At 48.4% G+C, this 15,959-nt stretch overlaps 1 protein-coding gene across 1 annotated transcript in view; it reads right to left on the reverse strand.

Moving 5' to 3' along the window:
- Positions 1–3,472: 3,472 nt before the first annotated feature.
- Positions 3,473–15,959, reverse strand: part of PROM2 (prominin 2) — a 61,006-nt gene continuing 48,519 nt past the window's right edge. Inside the window, exons 19-24 of the mRNA XM_038759568.1 lie at positions 13,394–13,474; positions 10,115–10,183; positions 6,790–6,879; positions 6,114–6,220; positions 5,621–5,696; positions 3,473–3,835 (exon numbers count right to left, since the gene is read on the reverse strand). Coding sequence (XP_038615496.1) covers positions 5,633–5,696; positions 6,114–6,220; positions 6,790–6,879; positions 10,115–10,183; positions 13,394–13,474 — 411 coding nt within the window. The 3' untranslated portion in view covers positions 3,473–3,835; positions 5,621–5,632. The remainder of the gene's footprint in view (positions 3,836–5,620; positions 5,697–6,113; positions 6,221–6,789; positions 6,880–10,114; positions 10,184–13,393; positions 13,475–15,959) is intronic.

Raw genomic sequence — 15,959 nt, forward strand, 5'->3', positions numbered from 1 at the left:
TAACCTCCCTGGCGCGTAGAACGGTGCTTGGCACCTAGTAAGCGCTTAATAAATGACATCGTTACTATTATTATTATTATTATTATTATTATTATTATTATTATTATTATTCAGTCCTTCTACCTCTGGGTTATAGGGCCGGCATGCTTCGGTTGCACTCTTGAGAGAACTCTTCTTGAGGCAGGGGCGCGGAAAGCTGGATTCAATTCAGAACTTGACCACGTTTCATCTAGGCTACCTAGGCCCTACCCCCTTGCTGAGCCTCAGTTTCCCCATTTGTCAAATAGAGATGTAGTCTCTCCCTGTTATCACACGTCCTCTCGTGGGAATGGTTAGAGAAGCAGCGTGGCTCGGTGGAAAGAGCCCGGGCTTTGGAGTCAGAGGCCGTGGGTTCAAATCCCAGCTCCACCACCTGTCAGCTGTGTGACTTTGGGCAAGCCACTTCACTTCTCTGGGGCCTCAGTGGCCTCATCTGTAAAATGGGGATTAAGACTGTGAGCCCCCCGGGGGACAACCTGATCACCTTGTCACCTTTCCAGCGCTTAGAACAGTGCGGTGCACATAGTAAGCGCTTAATAAACGCCATCATTGTTGTCAGTGGTCAACAGCCCTTGGATCTTAGACAAGACAGAGGAATCTTGTTCCCTCTTGTCGTTATCGACTCTTGCTGTGATTGTCACCGTTCCTGGTTTTACTCCGGTCGATCCAGAAGATAGAAAACCTGGAAGTAGGGGATTTGGGGTGTCTGCAGCCATTCCCAGCTTCTGGACGCTTAGTACAGTGCTTAGTACAGTGCTCTGCACACAGTAAGCGCTCAATAAATACGATTGATTGATTGATTGATTGGACGAACACCAACTAGGGGGAGAGGGAGTCCCCTCCTCCAGGCAAACGGTTTTGACAAAAACGGCGGCCGTCAGATCAAGTTGGTCTTTCAGTCCATTATTCTCTCCTGGCCTAGGTACCACACCGGTCGCGTCCGGCAGTTGCCATGGAGACGGCACCTTCGGCATCCCTCACTCCTGTCTCTTTCCTAGGAAAATCTAGCCAGAGGGCTGCCTATATGTTTGTACATATTTATTACTCTATTTATTTTACTTGTACATACCTATTCTATTTATTTTATTTTGTCAATATGTTTGGTTTTGTTCTCTGTCTCCCCCTTCTAGACTGTGAGCCCGCTGTTGGGTAGGGACCGTCTCTATATGTTGCCAACTTGGACTTCCCAAGCGCTTAGTCCAGTGCTCTGCACACAGTAAGTGCTCAATAAATACGATTGATTGATTGATTGAGGAATCTCAAGTGGAGGTTCCTGGCCGGAGTCCCCAAGGGGAGGAAACCTGGGGGATGAGGACAATAATTTGTGGATATTTTCCTTGATTTTGCCCTTTGTATTTATCCAGTTCTTGAGGTCTGAAGGACCAGTTATCAGGCTTTTCACCTTTTTTTTTCCTTTTGCATGTATCATTTGCACCTAAGCTCTTACCTTTTTTACTTTGGGCATGTTTGGCAATTTAGGATACGGTCTTACCCTTTCTCCCCTTTGGGTTATAAACTCCAGGAGGAGAGAGATTGTGTCACTTTTTCTTGCCTCTACCTAAATAGCAAGGTAGTTGGAGCTCTGCATGCAATAAGCAGTCAATATGTAGAGCTAATGGTAATCATGTTTCCCATTTGTTGGTTTTAAGAGGACTGCACTTCAGTTTTAAATCTTAGATTGGTGAACAGGTCGTGGCTCAGTGGAAAGAGCCCGGGCTTTGGAGTCGGAGGTCATGGGTTCGAATCCAGGCCCTGCCACTTCTGCTGTGTGACCTTGGGCAAGTCACTTGATGTCTCTGAGCCTCAGTTCCCTCATCTGTCAAATGGGGATGAAGACTGTGAGCCCCACGGGGGACAACCTGATCACCTTGTATAACCCCCAGCGTTTAGAACAGTGCTTTGCACACAGTAAGCGCTTAACAAATGCCATCATTATTATCATTATCATTTCAACCCCATTTTAGAGAAGCAGCGTGGCTCATTGGAAAGAGCCCGGGCTTTGGAGTCAGAGGTCATGGGTTCAAATCTCGGCTCTGCCAATTGTCGGCTGTGTGACTTTGGGCAAGTCACTTCACTTCTCTGTGCCTCAGTTTCCTCATCTGTTAAATGGGGATGAGGACTGTGAGCCCCCTGTGGGACAACCTGATCACCTTGTAATCTCCCCAGCGCTTAGAACAGTGCTTTGCACATAGTAAGCTGCTTGATAAATACTACCATTATCATTATTATTATTATCTATATGTTCCTGGCCCATATATTCCACCTGTGCTAGGTCATTCCTGGTCTTCGGAGGGCCCTACTGGAGCATTTTGTCTCCCCTTTCTAGACTGTGAGCCCGCTGTTGGGTAGGAACCGTCTCTATATGTTGCCAACTTGGACTTCCCAAGCGCTCAGTACAGTGCTCTGCACACAGTAAGCGCTCAATAAATGAAGGAATGAATAATAATAATAATGATGGCATTTATTAAGCGCTTACTATGTGCTGGGCTCTGAGGGTGTGATGCCTTTGGCAACTGGCTGTGAGCTCAGACACGCACACCCGCGCATAAAAATGGGGAGCAAGATGGGCCTTGTCCCTCAGCTGACCTGTGCTTCTGGTTACATCTCGAGCCCACTGGATGGGGAACGCCAAGGTTTCCAAGACCCAGGAGACCACCGTGTCCAGGGATCAGGCCCGGGAGTGAAGAGCAAACGTCTCAGCCGAGGGGATAAGAGAAATCCCGGCTGCCATCCCCACCGAGCCTCCCACCTCCAGCCCCAGACATACGGACCGCCAGTCGAAGCATCTTCAGAAGCGAAGAAGCCGCGGGGACACGGCAGGGAGCAGGGTCACGTCTGATTTCAGCAGCACCGGAGCAACTGCCCTTCCTCCAGGGATGGGCAGGGATCGTACATGGAATAATCAGGCCACCCTGAGCTCTTCCCGACCGCAGGGCTTCCAACACACCCTCGCCCCAAATTTTGGGGAGGGGAGGCCACTGTTGGTCGGGAAGACCTCCTTGGGATGGAGGTCCCGTGACTGTGGAACTGCCTGTGGGTGTCCTGGAGGGTAAACGAGGCTCAGTGGAAAGAGCCTGAGCTTGGGAGTCCGAGGTCACGGGTTCAAATCCCGGCTCCGCCACTTGTCGGCTGGGTGACTTTGGGCAAGTCGCTTCACTTCTCTGGGCCTCAGTTACCTCGTGCGCAAAATGGGGATTAAGACGGTGTGCCCCACGTGGGACAACCTGGTCACCTTGCGTCCTCCCCTGCGCTTAGCACACAGTAAGCGCTTAACAAATGCCATCATTATTATTATTATTATAGTGTCTGGGTGCCACCATGGGCCTCGGAAGGTGTTGGCGGGGTTCGGCTGGGCGATGCTGAAAGGATTGAGGCCGCACCTGGGAAGAGTGGCTGTGCTTTAATAGTCCCCTGGCTTGGGACGCCACGCTCCCCTTCCGCCCCAGCTGCCAAGGTCACAGGCAAATCTTGGGGTGGGGCAAGAGAGAAGGTCAGCGGGACAGGGGTCGAAGTGAGCCCAGTTTGGGGGGGCCCCCAAGGCCCTGGTAGCCACAGCTAAGAGGACAGGCTCACCCCACCTCTTCAGGGGCCAAGGAATGGGTGAGGCCTGTCGGATCGGATCCCGGGCTCCTCTTCTCGGGCTGGGCCGGGACAGGGCAGAGAGAGCCGGGCCACCGTGGAGGGCCCAGCGACGGGCCGCTGATCCCGGGGGGCCGGAGCTCCCCTCTGGGGCATCTAGCAGAGGAATCCTGGAAGTGAGGGGCAGAGCAGGGAGCGGGCAGCGGCGTCAGGAGATCTGTAAAGGACACAGAGTAGACGGGTGAGGGCCGGGATCCAGTGGCGGGGGCCGCTTTTTTCGCTCATCTCTTCCAAGAAGCCCTTCCCGACCAAGCCTTTATTTCCCCTGCTCCCTCTCTCTTCTAGGCACACCCTTTAAGCACTTGATAGTCACCCGCCCTCAGCCCCACGACGCTTAGGTACATATCGACGATTTAATTATTTATATTAACGTCTGTCTCCCCCTCTAGACTGTAAGCTCACTGTGGGCGGGGCCAGTGACTGTCAACTCTGTTATATTGTACTCTCCCAAGCATTCATTCGTTCAATCGTATTTATTGAGTGCTTACTGTGTGCAGAGCACTGGGTACATATTTATTCTATTTATTTTATTTTGTTAATATGTTCTGTTTTGTTCTCGGTCTCCCCCTTCTAGACTGTGAGCCCGCTGTTGGGTGGGGACCGTCTCTATATGTTGCCAACTTGTACTTCCCAAGGGCTTAGTATTCATTCATTCATTCAATCGTATTTATTGAGTGTTTACTGTGCGCAGAGCACTGGGTACATATTTATTCTATTTACTTTATTTTGTTAATATGTTTTGTTTTGTTCTCGGTCTCCCCCTTCTAGACTGTGAGCCCGCTGTTGGGTGGGGACCGTCTCTGTATGTTGCCAACTTGGACTTCCCAAGCGCTGAGTACAGTGCTCTGCACACAGTAAGCGCTCAATAAATACGATTGAATGAATGAATGAATACTAAGCCCTTGGGAAGTACAAGTTGGCAACATATAGAGACGGTCCCTGCCCAACAGCGGGCTCACAGTCTAGAAGACTACCAAGCACACGGTAAGGACTCAATAAATATTCATTCATTCATTTGTATTTATTGAGCGCTTACTGTGTGCAGAGCACTGTACTAAGCCCTTGGGAAGTACAAGTTGGCAACATATAGAGACGGTCCCTACCCAAAAGCGGGCTCACGGTCTAGAAGACTACCAAGCACACGGTAAGGACTCAATAACTATTCATTCATTCATTCAATCGTATTTATTGAGCTCTTACTGTGTGCAGAGCACTGTACTAAACACTGTACTAAGTGTACTAAGCGCTTGGGAAGTACAAGTTGATTGATCGATCGGTTGAGCTAGACAAGGGGCAGCAAGTGAGAAATGACTGTTCAGTCGCACCGTGTCGCTTGGGCTGCCTCTTATGGGGGCTGCCATTTAATAATAATGATATTTGTTAAGTGCTCACTATGTGCCAAGCACTGTTCTAAGCACTGGGGGGGATACAAGGTGATCAGGCTGTCCCACGTGGGGCTCACAGCCTTCATCCCCCTTTTACAGATGAGGTAACTGAGGCCCAGAGAAGTGAAGTGACTTGCCCGAAGCCACACAGCTGATAAATGACGGAGCCGGTATTGGAACCCGTGACCTCTGACGCCAAAGCCCGGGCTCTTTCCGCTGAGCCACGCTGCTTCTCTTTTGGGGGGTGCTATTGCTGTTTGGGGGGGCTGCCATTTGGGGGGCTGCTGTTTCGGGGGGGCTGGCGATTCCTGGAGTTGTCCAGTTGGCAGCCCTCCATCCGGGGGTATGTAGAGAAGTCCCTGGGACCTAATGGAAACCTCCCACCTCCACCCCACAGAGCCCCGCTCCACAACCCCAAGGCCCACCGGCCCCCTCTCCGATCTACAGCCCCCTGTGGAATCCATCCCTTTGCGTCCCGGGCCCCTGCCGACCGATTCCCGCTCCTGAGTTTGCAGGCCCAATTCCCGAGGGCCTGCGCCAACTCCCTTCCCGGTTACCTCGCCTGGATCCTACAGCTTGAGCGAAGTCACCCGGGGGATGTGGAAGAGCTGGGTCTCCTCGGAGCTGGAGGAACTGGGGAAAGAGGCCGTCACCCCCCCCGGCGGCTGAGGGCATCCCCCCCTCCGCCCTTGGGGCGAGATCCTCTGACGGTGGGGACTCCACGGATGGAGCCCAGATCCCCCCGCTCTGCAGCTCGGGGGCCAATGGCCATCGGGAAAGAACCAGGACATCAGGAAAGACCGGGGAACCGAACCCCATGGGGCTTACGGTACAGCAGGTAGGAATTGGTTTAGACGTACGGAAGAACTGAAGGACGCTGGATTGGGGGCGGGATACTGAACCTGGCCTAAGGAGCCATCATCTACCGCCTCACAGCTTCCTGGAGCTCCTCCAGCTCCTTCTCGGGCTGGCCCGGGGCGGGGAAGTGCTACTAGGAGATGGCGGGTGGTCCGGGATGTTCCCCCTGTTGGGATCCCGGGGGCCACTCACTTCAACCGCTTCCGGATGGGACGGAAGTGCTTGGTCATTTTGATGGCGAAGATCATACTGGGAATGAGCAGGAAGGTGCAGCAGGCCAAGCAGAACCAGAAGGCGTTCTGAAACACACCGAGCGCCGCGCTAGCCAGTGAGCCACGCCACCCCGCAGCGGTCCCAGTGGCCCGCGGCGTGGAACGGGAATGGAAAGGGGTCCCCAACTCCCGTACTGCATCCCGACTGCGGCCCTGAAGCAGGGGAGAGGAGGCGTCGCTTGCTGTTGGAGGGTCGGGATGGGGAAGGGACAAGGTCGGATCTTTAAGGGAAGCCAGTAATGTGGTTGCCGGCGGGGCACCGTCAGCGGGGAGACCCCGGCATGGCTGAGAGACGGCAGTATTGGATGTCGGAAAACACGCGGCGTCCCAGCACTCCGGTGGATACGGCGCGCTGGTGAGACCACCTGCAGGGAGGTGGGGAGTGGGGTCAAGGGGCCCCTGGGGAAACGCTTCAGGTTTGGGATTTGGGCCACCACCATGACGTCTTGCCGCACGCCTGGCCGGTCACACGCAACGTGTCACGGTATACAGAATAAGAGGGGGTGACAATTTTGCTCCGCTGCCCGGTAGCCAAGGATCTGACGCCGGACCAGGGGAGACGGCAACGGGGGAGGTGAGAGGCGGGAGGGGCTCACCCAGGGGTCCGCGATGAGATCGCACAGGACGACCTGGGCGTTATCCAGTGCTCTTGAGAGGGGCTGGCAGGTGGCAATCTGCTGAGTTACCTAAGAAGGGCACGGATGGAGAAGGCCCGTGAGGGAAAGACCGGTCCCAGAGCCCTCAAGGCTCCTCACATCCTCACATCTCTGGGGGGCCAAGAGCCTGGGAACCAGGAAAATCCATCGCAGGGGTACAGAAGCTTCTGGAGTGCAAAGGGGGCATGCAGAGCACTGTACTAAGTGCCTATCGGGCCTTACTCTGGACTGTCAGATCGTCCTCTAGACGGTAAGCTCGTGGTGGGCATGGAACGCGTTCATCGTTGCGCCGAACTCTTCCCGGCACTTAGTACGGTGCTCTGCACGCAGTAAGCACTCGATAAATACGACCGGCTGACTGTAGAGCACCGCGCTAAGTGCTTACTGTGCGCGGAGCACTGTACTGGGTATTTGGGAGAATACGGTGAAAATAAGAAGACACAGTTCCTGTCCTCGAGGAGCTTACAAACCAATGGGGAGACGCCAATTGGCCACAAACAATAGGAGCGGGAAAATTAAAGATGCCGTCACAGGAGGCCGGCAGGATGGATCGATAAATAAGTGTACGATGATGCTATATGTGTGTTAAGGACAGGTGACTGAGTCTGGCTGTAGGACCGACCGGAACCGAGTTAAGTGGGGGTTACCCAGGGATGGCTCCGATGAGGCTCGGAAGATGGGGAGCCTTCCGGTTCAACTGGATTTGGAGTGGGAGGGAATTCCAAGTAGGAGGAAAGGGGTGCACGGTGGATTCAAAGTGGGAGAGACTAGGATGAGGTACAGGAAGAAAGGTCGGCTTAGGAAGAGCAAAGATTACGGGGCGGAGAGGGGGAAGGGAGCAAAAAAGTCAGAGGGAAAGAGTCGGGAGCATCTGCTTGTCGCAAAGAGGAACTGGGGAGGAATCCAAAGGGACGAGGAACTTGGGAAGAACGATGCCTGGGAAAAACTATCTGGGCAGCAGAGTGAAACACGGACTGGCTCTGATGACTTCTTCTGACACATGACCACATGTTTCACCTCCTTCCCTTCCCCACAGCACCTGTATAGATGTATATATGTTTGGACATATTTATTATTCTATGTATTTATTTATTTTACCTGTCCATATCTATTCTAATTATTTAATTTTGTTAATACGTTTGGTTTTGTTCTCTGTCTCCCCCTTCTAGACTGTGCGCCCGCTGTTGGGTAGGGACTGTCTCTATATGTTGCCAACTTGTACTTCCCAAGCGCTTAGTACAGTGCTCTGCACACAGTAAGTGCTCAATAAATACGATTGATTGATGTTTTGTTTTGTCGTCCGTCTCCCCCTTCTAGACTGGGAGCCCGCTGTCGGGTAGGGACCGTCTCTCTATGTTGCCACATAGAGAGCACAGTGCTCTGCACATAGTAAGCGCTCAATAAATATGACTGGATGAATGGAAGAAGGGAGGTCAGTGAGGAAACTGATGCCATTCTGCTTGGACATGAAGGGAGCTAGAATTAGGGTGGTGGCCACTATAGTGGAAAGGAAAGAGCGGAGCAGGTCTGGGGACTGTGGAGAAAAATTTGGTGGAGACAGACAACATGGGAGTTGGAAGACAGCGAGGAGTCCAGTATGATGCCAAGTTTGGGGTTCCACATTTGGGGTAACTTTGTAGGTGGTTTTGATGGTGGCAAAAGATGCGACTCCCGTCCCCTTCGAGACTATGAGCCCGCTGTGGGCAGGGACTGTCTCTATCTGTGGCTGAATTGCACATCCCGAGCGCTTAGTACAGTGCTCTGCACACTGCAAGTGCTCAAGAAATACGACCGAATGAATGAATGGTTTGTACAGAATTGACTGAATAGCAAGCGCTTAACAGTAATAATAATAGTAATAGTAAGCGCTTCATACTGAATGAATAGTAAGCGCTTAACAAATACCATCATTAGTTTAATATTGAATGAATAGTAAGCGCTTACCAAATCATCATCATCAATCGTATTTATTGAGCGCTTACTATGTGCAGAGCACTGTACTAAGCACTTGGGAAGTACAAACTGGCAACATATAGAGACAGTCCCTACCCAACATACCATCATTATCATTAGACTGTGAGCCCACTGTTGGGTAGGGACCGTCTCTATATGTTGCCAAGTTGTACTTCCCAAGCGCTTAGTACAGTGCTCTGCACACAGTAAGCGCTCAATAAATACGATTGATTGATTGATTGATTGATCGATTGATATTATTTGGCAAGTTTGAGGGAAGAGGGGGCACCAGGGGACGGAGGGTGTGAGCGATCGCTGCCCTTTAGACACTTGATATGCACCCCACCTCAGCACTTTAGTACATATCCGTAATTTCATGATATAAATGCAGTGTGGCTCAATGGAAAGAGCCCGGGCTTTGGAGTTAAAGGTCATGGGTTCAAATCCCGGCTCCGCCACTTGTCAGCTGGGTGACTTTGGGCAGGTCGCTTCACTTCGCTGGGCCTCAGTTCCCTCATTTGGAAAATGGGGATGAAGACTGGGAGGCCCTTTGGGACAACCTGATCACCTTGCAAACTCCCCAGTACTTAGAACAGTGCTTTGCACTTAGTAAGTACTTAATAAATGCCATTATTATTATTATCATTAATAATAATAGTATTAATAATACCAATAATAATATTATTATTATCTAGGCTGTAAGCCCACTGTGGGCAGCGAGGCTCAAAAACTAGGCCCAACATGGAAGTCCCACGTAGCCCGATCAGGAGGCAGTAGAAGGTTTGGCCCAGCCCCGAGACTTCTCTGTGGCAGTCTGTGGGACTGGTCAGATTTTGGTCTGGCCCCATCTCTTAATAATAATAATAATAATAATAATAATAATAATAATAATAAGAATAATGAGGAGGAGGATGATAGTGATAATGGCAGTTATTAAGCACTTCCTATGTGCTAGACTGTGAGCCCACTGTTGGGTAGGGACCATCTCTATATGTTGCCAACTTGTACTTCCCAAGCGCTTAGTCCAGTGCTCTGCACACAGTAAGCGCTCAATAAATACGATTGATTGATTGATTGACTGCAAAGCGCTGGGGAGGTCACAAGGTGATCTGGTTGTCCCACGTGGGGCTCACAGTCTTCATCCCCATTTTCCAGATGAGGGAACTGAGGCCCAGAGAAGTGAAGTAACTTGCCCAAAGTCACACAACTGAGCGGCGGAGCCGGGATTTGAACCCACGACCTCTGACTCCAAAGCCCGGTTGCCATGGAGACCTCCTGGCGCTCCCCTCCTTCTCCCGGATGCCGTACTCACCGTCTGCCTCACCCAACTCAGGTACTGGGAAAAGTAATCCAGCTGCCGATTCAGGAAACACTCACTCTCCTAGGAGAGAATAATAATAATAATAATGATGATGGCATTTATTAAGCGCTTACTATGTGCAGAGCGCTGTTCAAAGCGCTGAATAATAATAATAATAATGATGGCATTTATTAAGTGCTCACTATGTGCAGAGCGCTGTTCAAAGCACTGGATAATAATAATAATAATAATGATGGCATTTATTAAGTGCTCACTATGTGAAGAGCACTGTTCAAAGCGCTGAATAATAATAATAATAATGATGACATTTCTTAAGTGCTTACTATGTAAAGAGCGCTGTTCAAAGCGCTGAATAATAATAATAATAATGATGGCATTTATTAAGGGCTTACTATGTGAAGAGCGCTGTTCAAAGCGCTGAATAATAATGATGATGGCATTTATTAAGCGCTTACTATGTGCAGAGCGCTGTTCAAAGCGCTGAATAATAATAATAATAATAATAATGATGATGGCATTTATTAAGCGCTTACTATGTGCACAGCGCTGTTCTAAGTGCTGAATACTAATAATGATGGCATTTATTAAGTGCTTACTATGTGCAGAGCACTGTTCAAAGCGCTGAATAATAATAATAATGATGGTATTTATTAAGCACTTACTACGTGCAGAGCGCTGTTCAAAGCGCTGAATAATAATAATGATGATGATGGCATTTATTAAGTGCTTACTATGTGCAGAGTGCTGTTCAAAGCGCTGAACAATAATAATAATAATGATGGCATTTATTCAGTGCTTACTATGTGCAGAGCGCTGTTCAAAGCGCTGAATAATAATAATAATAATGATGGTATTTATTAAGCGCTTACTATGTGCAGAGCGCTGTTCAAAGCGCTGAATAATAATAATAATAATGATGGTATTTATTAAGCACTTACTATGTGCAGAGCGCTGTTCAAAGCGCTGAATAATAATAATAATAATGATGGCATTTATTAAGTGCTCACTATGTGCAGAGCGCTGTTCAAAGCGCTGAATAATAATAATAATAATGATGGCATTTATTAAGTGCTTACTATGTGCAGAGTGCTGTTCAAAGCGCTGAATAATAATAATAATAATGATGGCATTTATTAAGTGCTTACTATGTACAGAGCGCTGTTCTAAGTGCTGAATAATAATGATGATGGCATTTATTAAGCGCTTACTATGTGCAGAGCGCTGTTCAAAGCGCTGAATAATAATAATAATAATAATGATGGCATTTATTAAGCACTTACTATGTGCACAGCGCTGTTCTAAGTGCTGAATAATAATAATGATGGCATTTATTAAGCACTTACTATGTGCAGAGCGCTGTTCAAAGCGCTGAATAATAATAATAATGATGGCATTTATTAAGCGCTTACCGTGTGCAGAGCACTGTTCTAAGGGCTCAATAATAATAATGATGATGGCATTTATTAAGCACTTACTATGTGCAGAGCGCTGTTCTAAGCGCTGAATAGTAATAATAATGATGGCATTTATTAAGCGCTCACTGTGTGCAGAGCGGTGTTCTAAGCGCTGAATAATAATAATGATGATGGCATTTATTAAGCGCTTACTATGTGCACAGCACAGTTCTAAGCGCTGGATAATAATAACGATGGAATTTATTAAGCGCTTACTATGTGCAGAATTGGAAAATCTTCCATCTATTGGGAATCTGGGGAGCATCATCAGTATTTATTGAGCTCCTAAGGTGCACAGACCACTGTACTGGCCACCTCCCGGGTGCACGGCATCCTACGGGGCTCCTACACTGCAGAACTGTGAGGGACATTGGGCTGGGCGTCTACTACGTGCACAGCGCTAAACCGCATCCTTACTGTGTGTGGAATGCTGTCCTGCTGGGCATCTAGAGAAGCACCGTGGCTCAGTGGAAAGAGCCCGGGCTTTGGAGTCCGAGGTCGTGGGTTCAAATCCCGACTCCGCCAATTGTCAGCTGGGTGACTTTGGGTGAGTCACTTCACTTCTCTGGGCCTCAGTTTCCCTCATCTGGAAAATGGGGATAAAGGCTGCGAGCCCCCCGTGGGACAACCTCATCACCTTGTATCCTTCCTGCGGAAGGATCATTAAACTTCAAGCGCTTAGTACAGTGCTCTGCACATAGTAAGCGCTCAATAAATACGATTGATGATGATGATGATCCCCCCCTAAGTGCTTAGAACACTGCTTGGCACATAGTAAGCGCTTAATAAATGCCATCATTATTATTATTATTATTCTCTGGGCCTCAGTTCTCTCATCTGTCAAATGGGGATGAAGTCTGTGAGCCCCCCGTGGGACAACCTGATCACCCTGGAACCTCCCCAGCGCTTAGAACAGTGCTTTGCCCTTAGTAAGCACTTAATAAATGCCATCGTTATTATTATTATCTACTGTCTGCACGATAATATGCGGGGCATCTACTATGTGCAGATCTTTGTACTAGACACCTTCTGTGAGCACAGGGCCGAGCTGGGTGCCTGGTCTCTGCAGAGCACATTCAGGATGCCTTCAATAATAATAATTTTTAGACTGTGAGCCCACTGTTGGGTAGGGACTGTCTCTATATGTTGCCAATTTGTACTTCCCAAGCGCTTAGTACAGTGCTCTGCACATAGTAAGCGCTCAATAAATACGATTGAATAATAATAATAATAATAATAATGGCATTTATTGAGCACTTACTACGTGCCAAGCACTGTTCTCAGCGCTGGGGAGGTTACAAGGCGATGAGGTGGTCCCCCGGGGGGTTCCCGCTCTTCATCCCCATTTTCCAGATGAGGGAACTGAGGCCCAGGGAAGTGAAGCGACTTGCCCCCAGCTGACGAGCGGGGAGCCGGCATTTGAACCCGTGACCTCTGACCCCAAAGCCCGGGCCTCGCAAGGGAGGAGCCCTTGGCTCCGGCCGGTATTCCCGGCAGGGAGCGGTTTCCACAGCCGCCATCATCTTCTTCCCAGGGCCCTGTTGCTCCCGGCCGGCCACCCCACCACCCCCGGCCACCTGGGTGGCTCTGTCTTGGACGCCACGGGACGGTCCTGTCTGGGACTTTCACGGCCCTCCAACCCGCCCTGGAGCGGTGGAGCGGGCAATCTGCTCCCTGCTGCAGAGGAGGCCGGGCTCTGGACTGTATCAGACGCCCCCGGCCGCCCGGCCCGTAGGCCCTGTGATAAGCGGGCAGGCCGGCGGGCCTGGCGTTGGTGAGGGACACCGACACTGAGCACCGAGCGGCTCGCACTCACGTTCCTCAGAATCTCCTTGGCCCGGCTGGTCACCTCAGTCTTCACGAAGGTCACGTTGGCCAAGGTGTCCATCACAGCCACCTGAGGAGCGAGCATTCAGTCAGTCAGTCGTATTTATTGAGCACTTACTGCATGCGGAGCACTGAACTAAGCACTTGGGAAGCGTACAGAGACGGTCCCTACCTGACAGCAGGCTCATTCAATCAATCAATCAATCAATCAATCAATCAATCATATTTATTGAGCGCTTACTGTATGCAGAGCACTGTACTAAGCGCTTGGGAAGTACAAGTAGGCAACACATAGAGACAGTCCCTACCCAATAGCGGGCTCACAGTCTAGAAGGGGCTGTGAAGGGGCTCATCCATTCATCCAACTGTATTTACTGAGCGCTTACTGTGTGCAGAGCACTGTACTAAGCGCTTAGGAAGTCCAAGTTGGCAACACATAGAGACGGTCCCTACCCGACAGGGGGCTCCCAGTCTAGAAGGGGGAGACGGACAACGAAACAAGATCTATTAGCGGAATGAAATCAATAGAATAGTTAATACGTACAAGGAAAAGAAATAGCAGAGGGCACTGCTGAGACGCCACCGAGAGCGACAAGCTGGCAGCGGTGGGGCAACTGTGCTGGCCGTTTCCCACCGTGCCCGCCCAGCCGCCCCGGCCCGTCCGGACGGGCCACGCCAGGGCCGGAGCGGGGCAGGATTTGGCCGGGGCTCTTCCCTCCCCGGCACGTTTGTCCCCCCACCAACTTGTCCTTCCCAAGCGCTTAGTACAGTGCCCTGCACACAGTAAGCGCTCAATAAATACCATTGAATGAGTGAATGAATGAATGGACCCATGCCAGCGGAAGCCCACCCAGAAACCAAACCAGCAGAGGCCCCTCGGCCCACCCAGTCCTTCCTTCATTCACTCATTCATTCAGTCGTGTTTAATAAGTGCTTACTGTTCATTCATTCATTCATTCAATCGCATTTATTGAGCACTTACTGTTCATTCATTCATTCATCCAATCGTATTTATCGAGCGCTTACTGTTCATTCATTCATTCAATCGTATTTATTGAGCGCTTACTGTTCATTCATTCAATTGTATGAGCGCTTACTATTCATTCATTCAGTCAGTCATATTTATTGAGCGCTTACTGTTCATTCATTCATTCAATCGTATTTATTGAGCGCTTACTGTTCATTCATCCATTCATTCAATCGTATTTATTGAGTGCTTACTGTTCATTCATTCATTCATTCATTCAATCGGATTTATTGAGCACTTACTGTTCATTCATCCATTCATTCAATCGTATTTATTGCGTGCTTACTGTTCATTCATCCATTCATTCAATCGTATTGAGCACTTACTCTTCATTCATTCAATCATATTTATTGAGTGCTTACTGTTTATTCATTCATTCAATCGTATTTATTGAGCGCTTACTGTTCATTCATTCATCCAATCGTATTTATTGAGTGCTTACTGTTCATTCATTCATTCACTCATCCAATCGTATTTATTGAGCGCTTACTATTCATTCATTCATTCATTCATTCAGTCGTATTTATTGAGTACTTACTGTTCATTCATTCACCCAATCGTATTTATTGAGTGCTTACTGTTCATTCATTCATTCATCCAATCGTATTTATTGAGTGCTTACTATTCATTCATTCATTCAGTCGTATTTATTGAGTACTTACTGTTCATTCATTCACCCAATCGTATTTATTGAGTGCTTACTGTTCATTCATTCATTCATCCAATCATATTTATTGAGTGCTTACTGTTCATTCATTCATCCAATCATATTTATTGAGTGCTTACTGTTTATTCATTCATCCAATCATATTTATTGAGTGCTTACTGTTCATTCATTCATTCAATCGTATTTATTGAGTGCTTACTGTTCATTCATTCATTCATTCAGTCGTATTTATTGAGCGCTTACTGTTCATTCATTCATTCAATCATATTTATTGAGTGCTTACTGTTCATTCATTTATTCATCCAATCGTATTTATTGAGCGCTTACTATTCATTCATTCAGTCAGTCGTATTTATTGAGTGCTTACTGTTCATTCATTCACCCAATCGTATTTATTGAGTGCTTACTGTTCATTCATTCATTCATCCAATCATATTTATAGAGCGCTTACTGTTCATTCATTCACCCAATCGTATTTATTGAGTGCTTACTATTCATTCATTCATTCATCCACTCGTATTTATTGAGCACTTACTGTTCATTCATCCATTCATCCAATCGTATTTATTGAGTGCTTACTGTTCATTCATTCATTCATTCAATCGTATTTATTGCACGATTACTGTTCATTCATCCATTCATTCCATCGTATTTATTAAGAGCTTACTGTTCATTCATCCATTCATTCAATCGTATTTATTGAGCGCTTACTGTTCATTCATTCATTCATCCAATCGTATTTATTGAGCGCTTACTGTTAATTCATCCATTCATTCAATCGTATTTATTGAGTGCATACTGTTTATTCATTCATTCATTCATTTAATCGTATTTATTGAGTGCTTACTGTTCATTCATTCA

The sequence above is a fragment of the Tachyglossus aculeatus genome, chromosome 17 (assembly GCF_015852505.1).
Source record: "Tachyglossus aculeatus isolate mTacAcu1 chromosome 17, mTacAcu1.pri, whole genome shotgun sequence".
NCBI classification, from domain to species: Eukaryota; Metazoa; Chordata; class Mammalia; order Monotremata; family Tachyglossidae; genus Tachyglossus; species Tachyglossus aculeatus.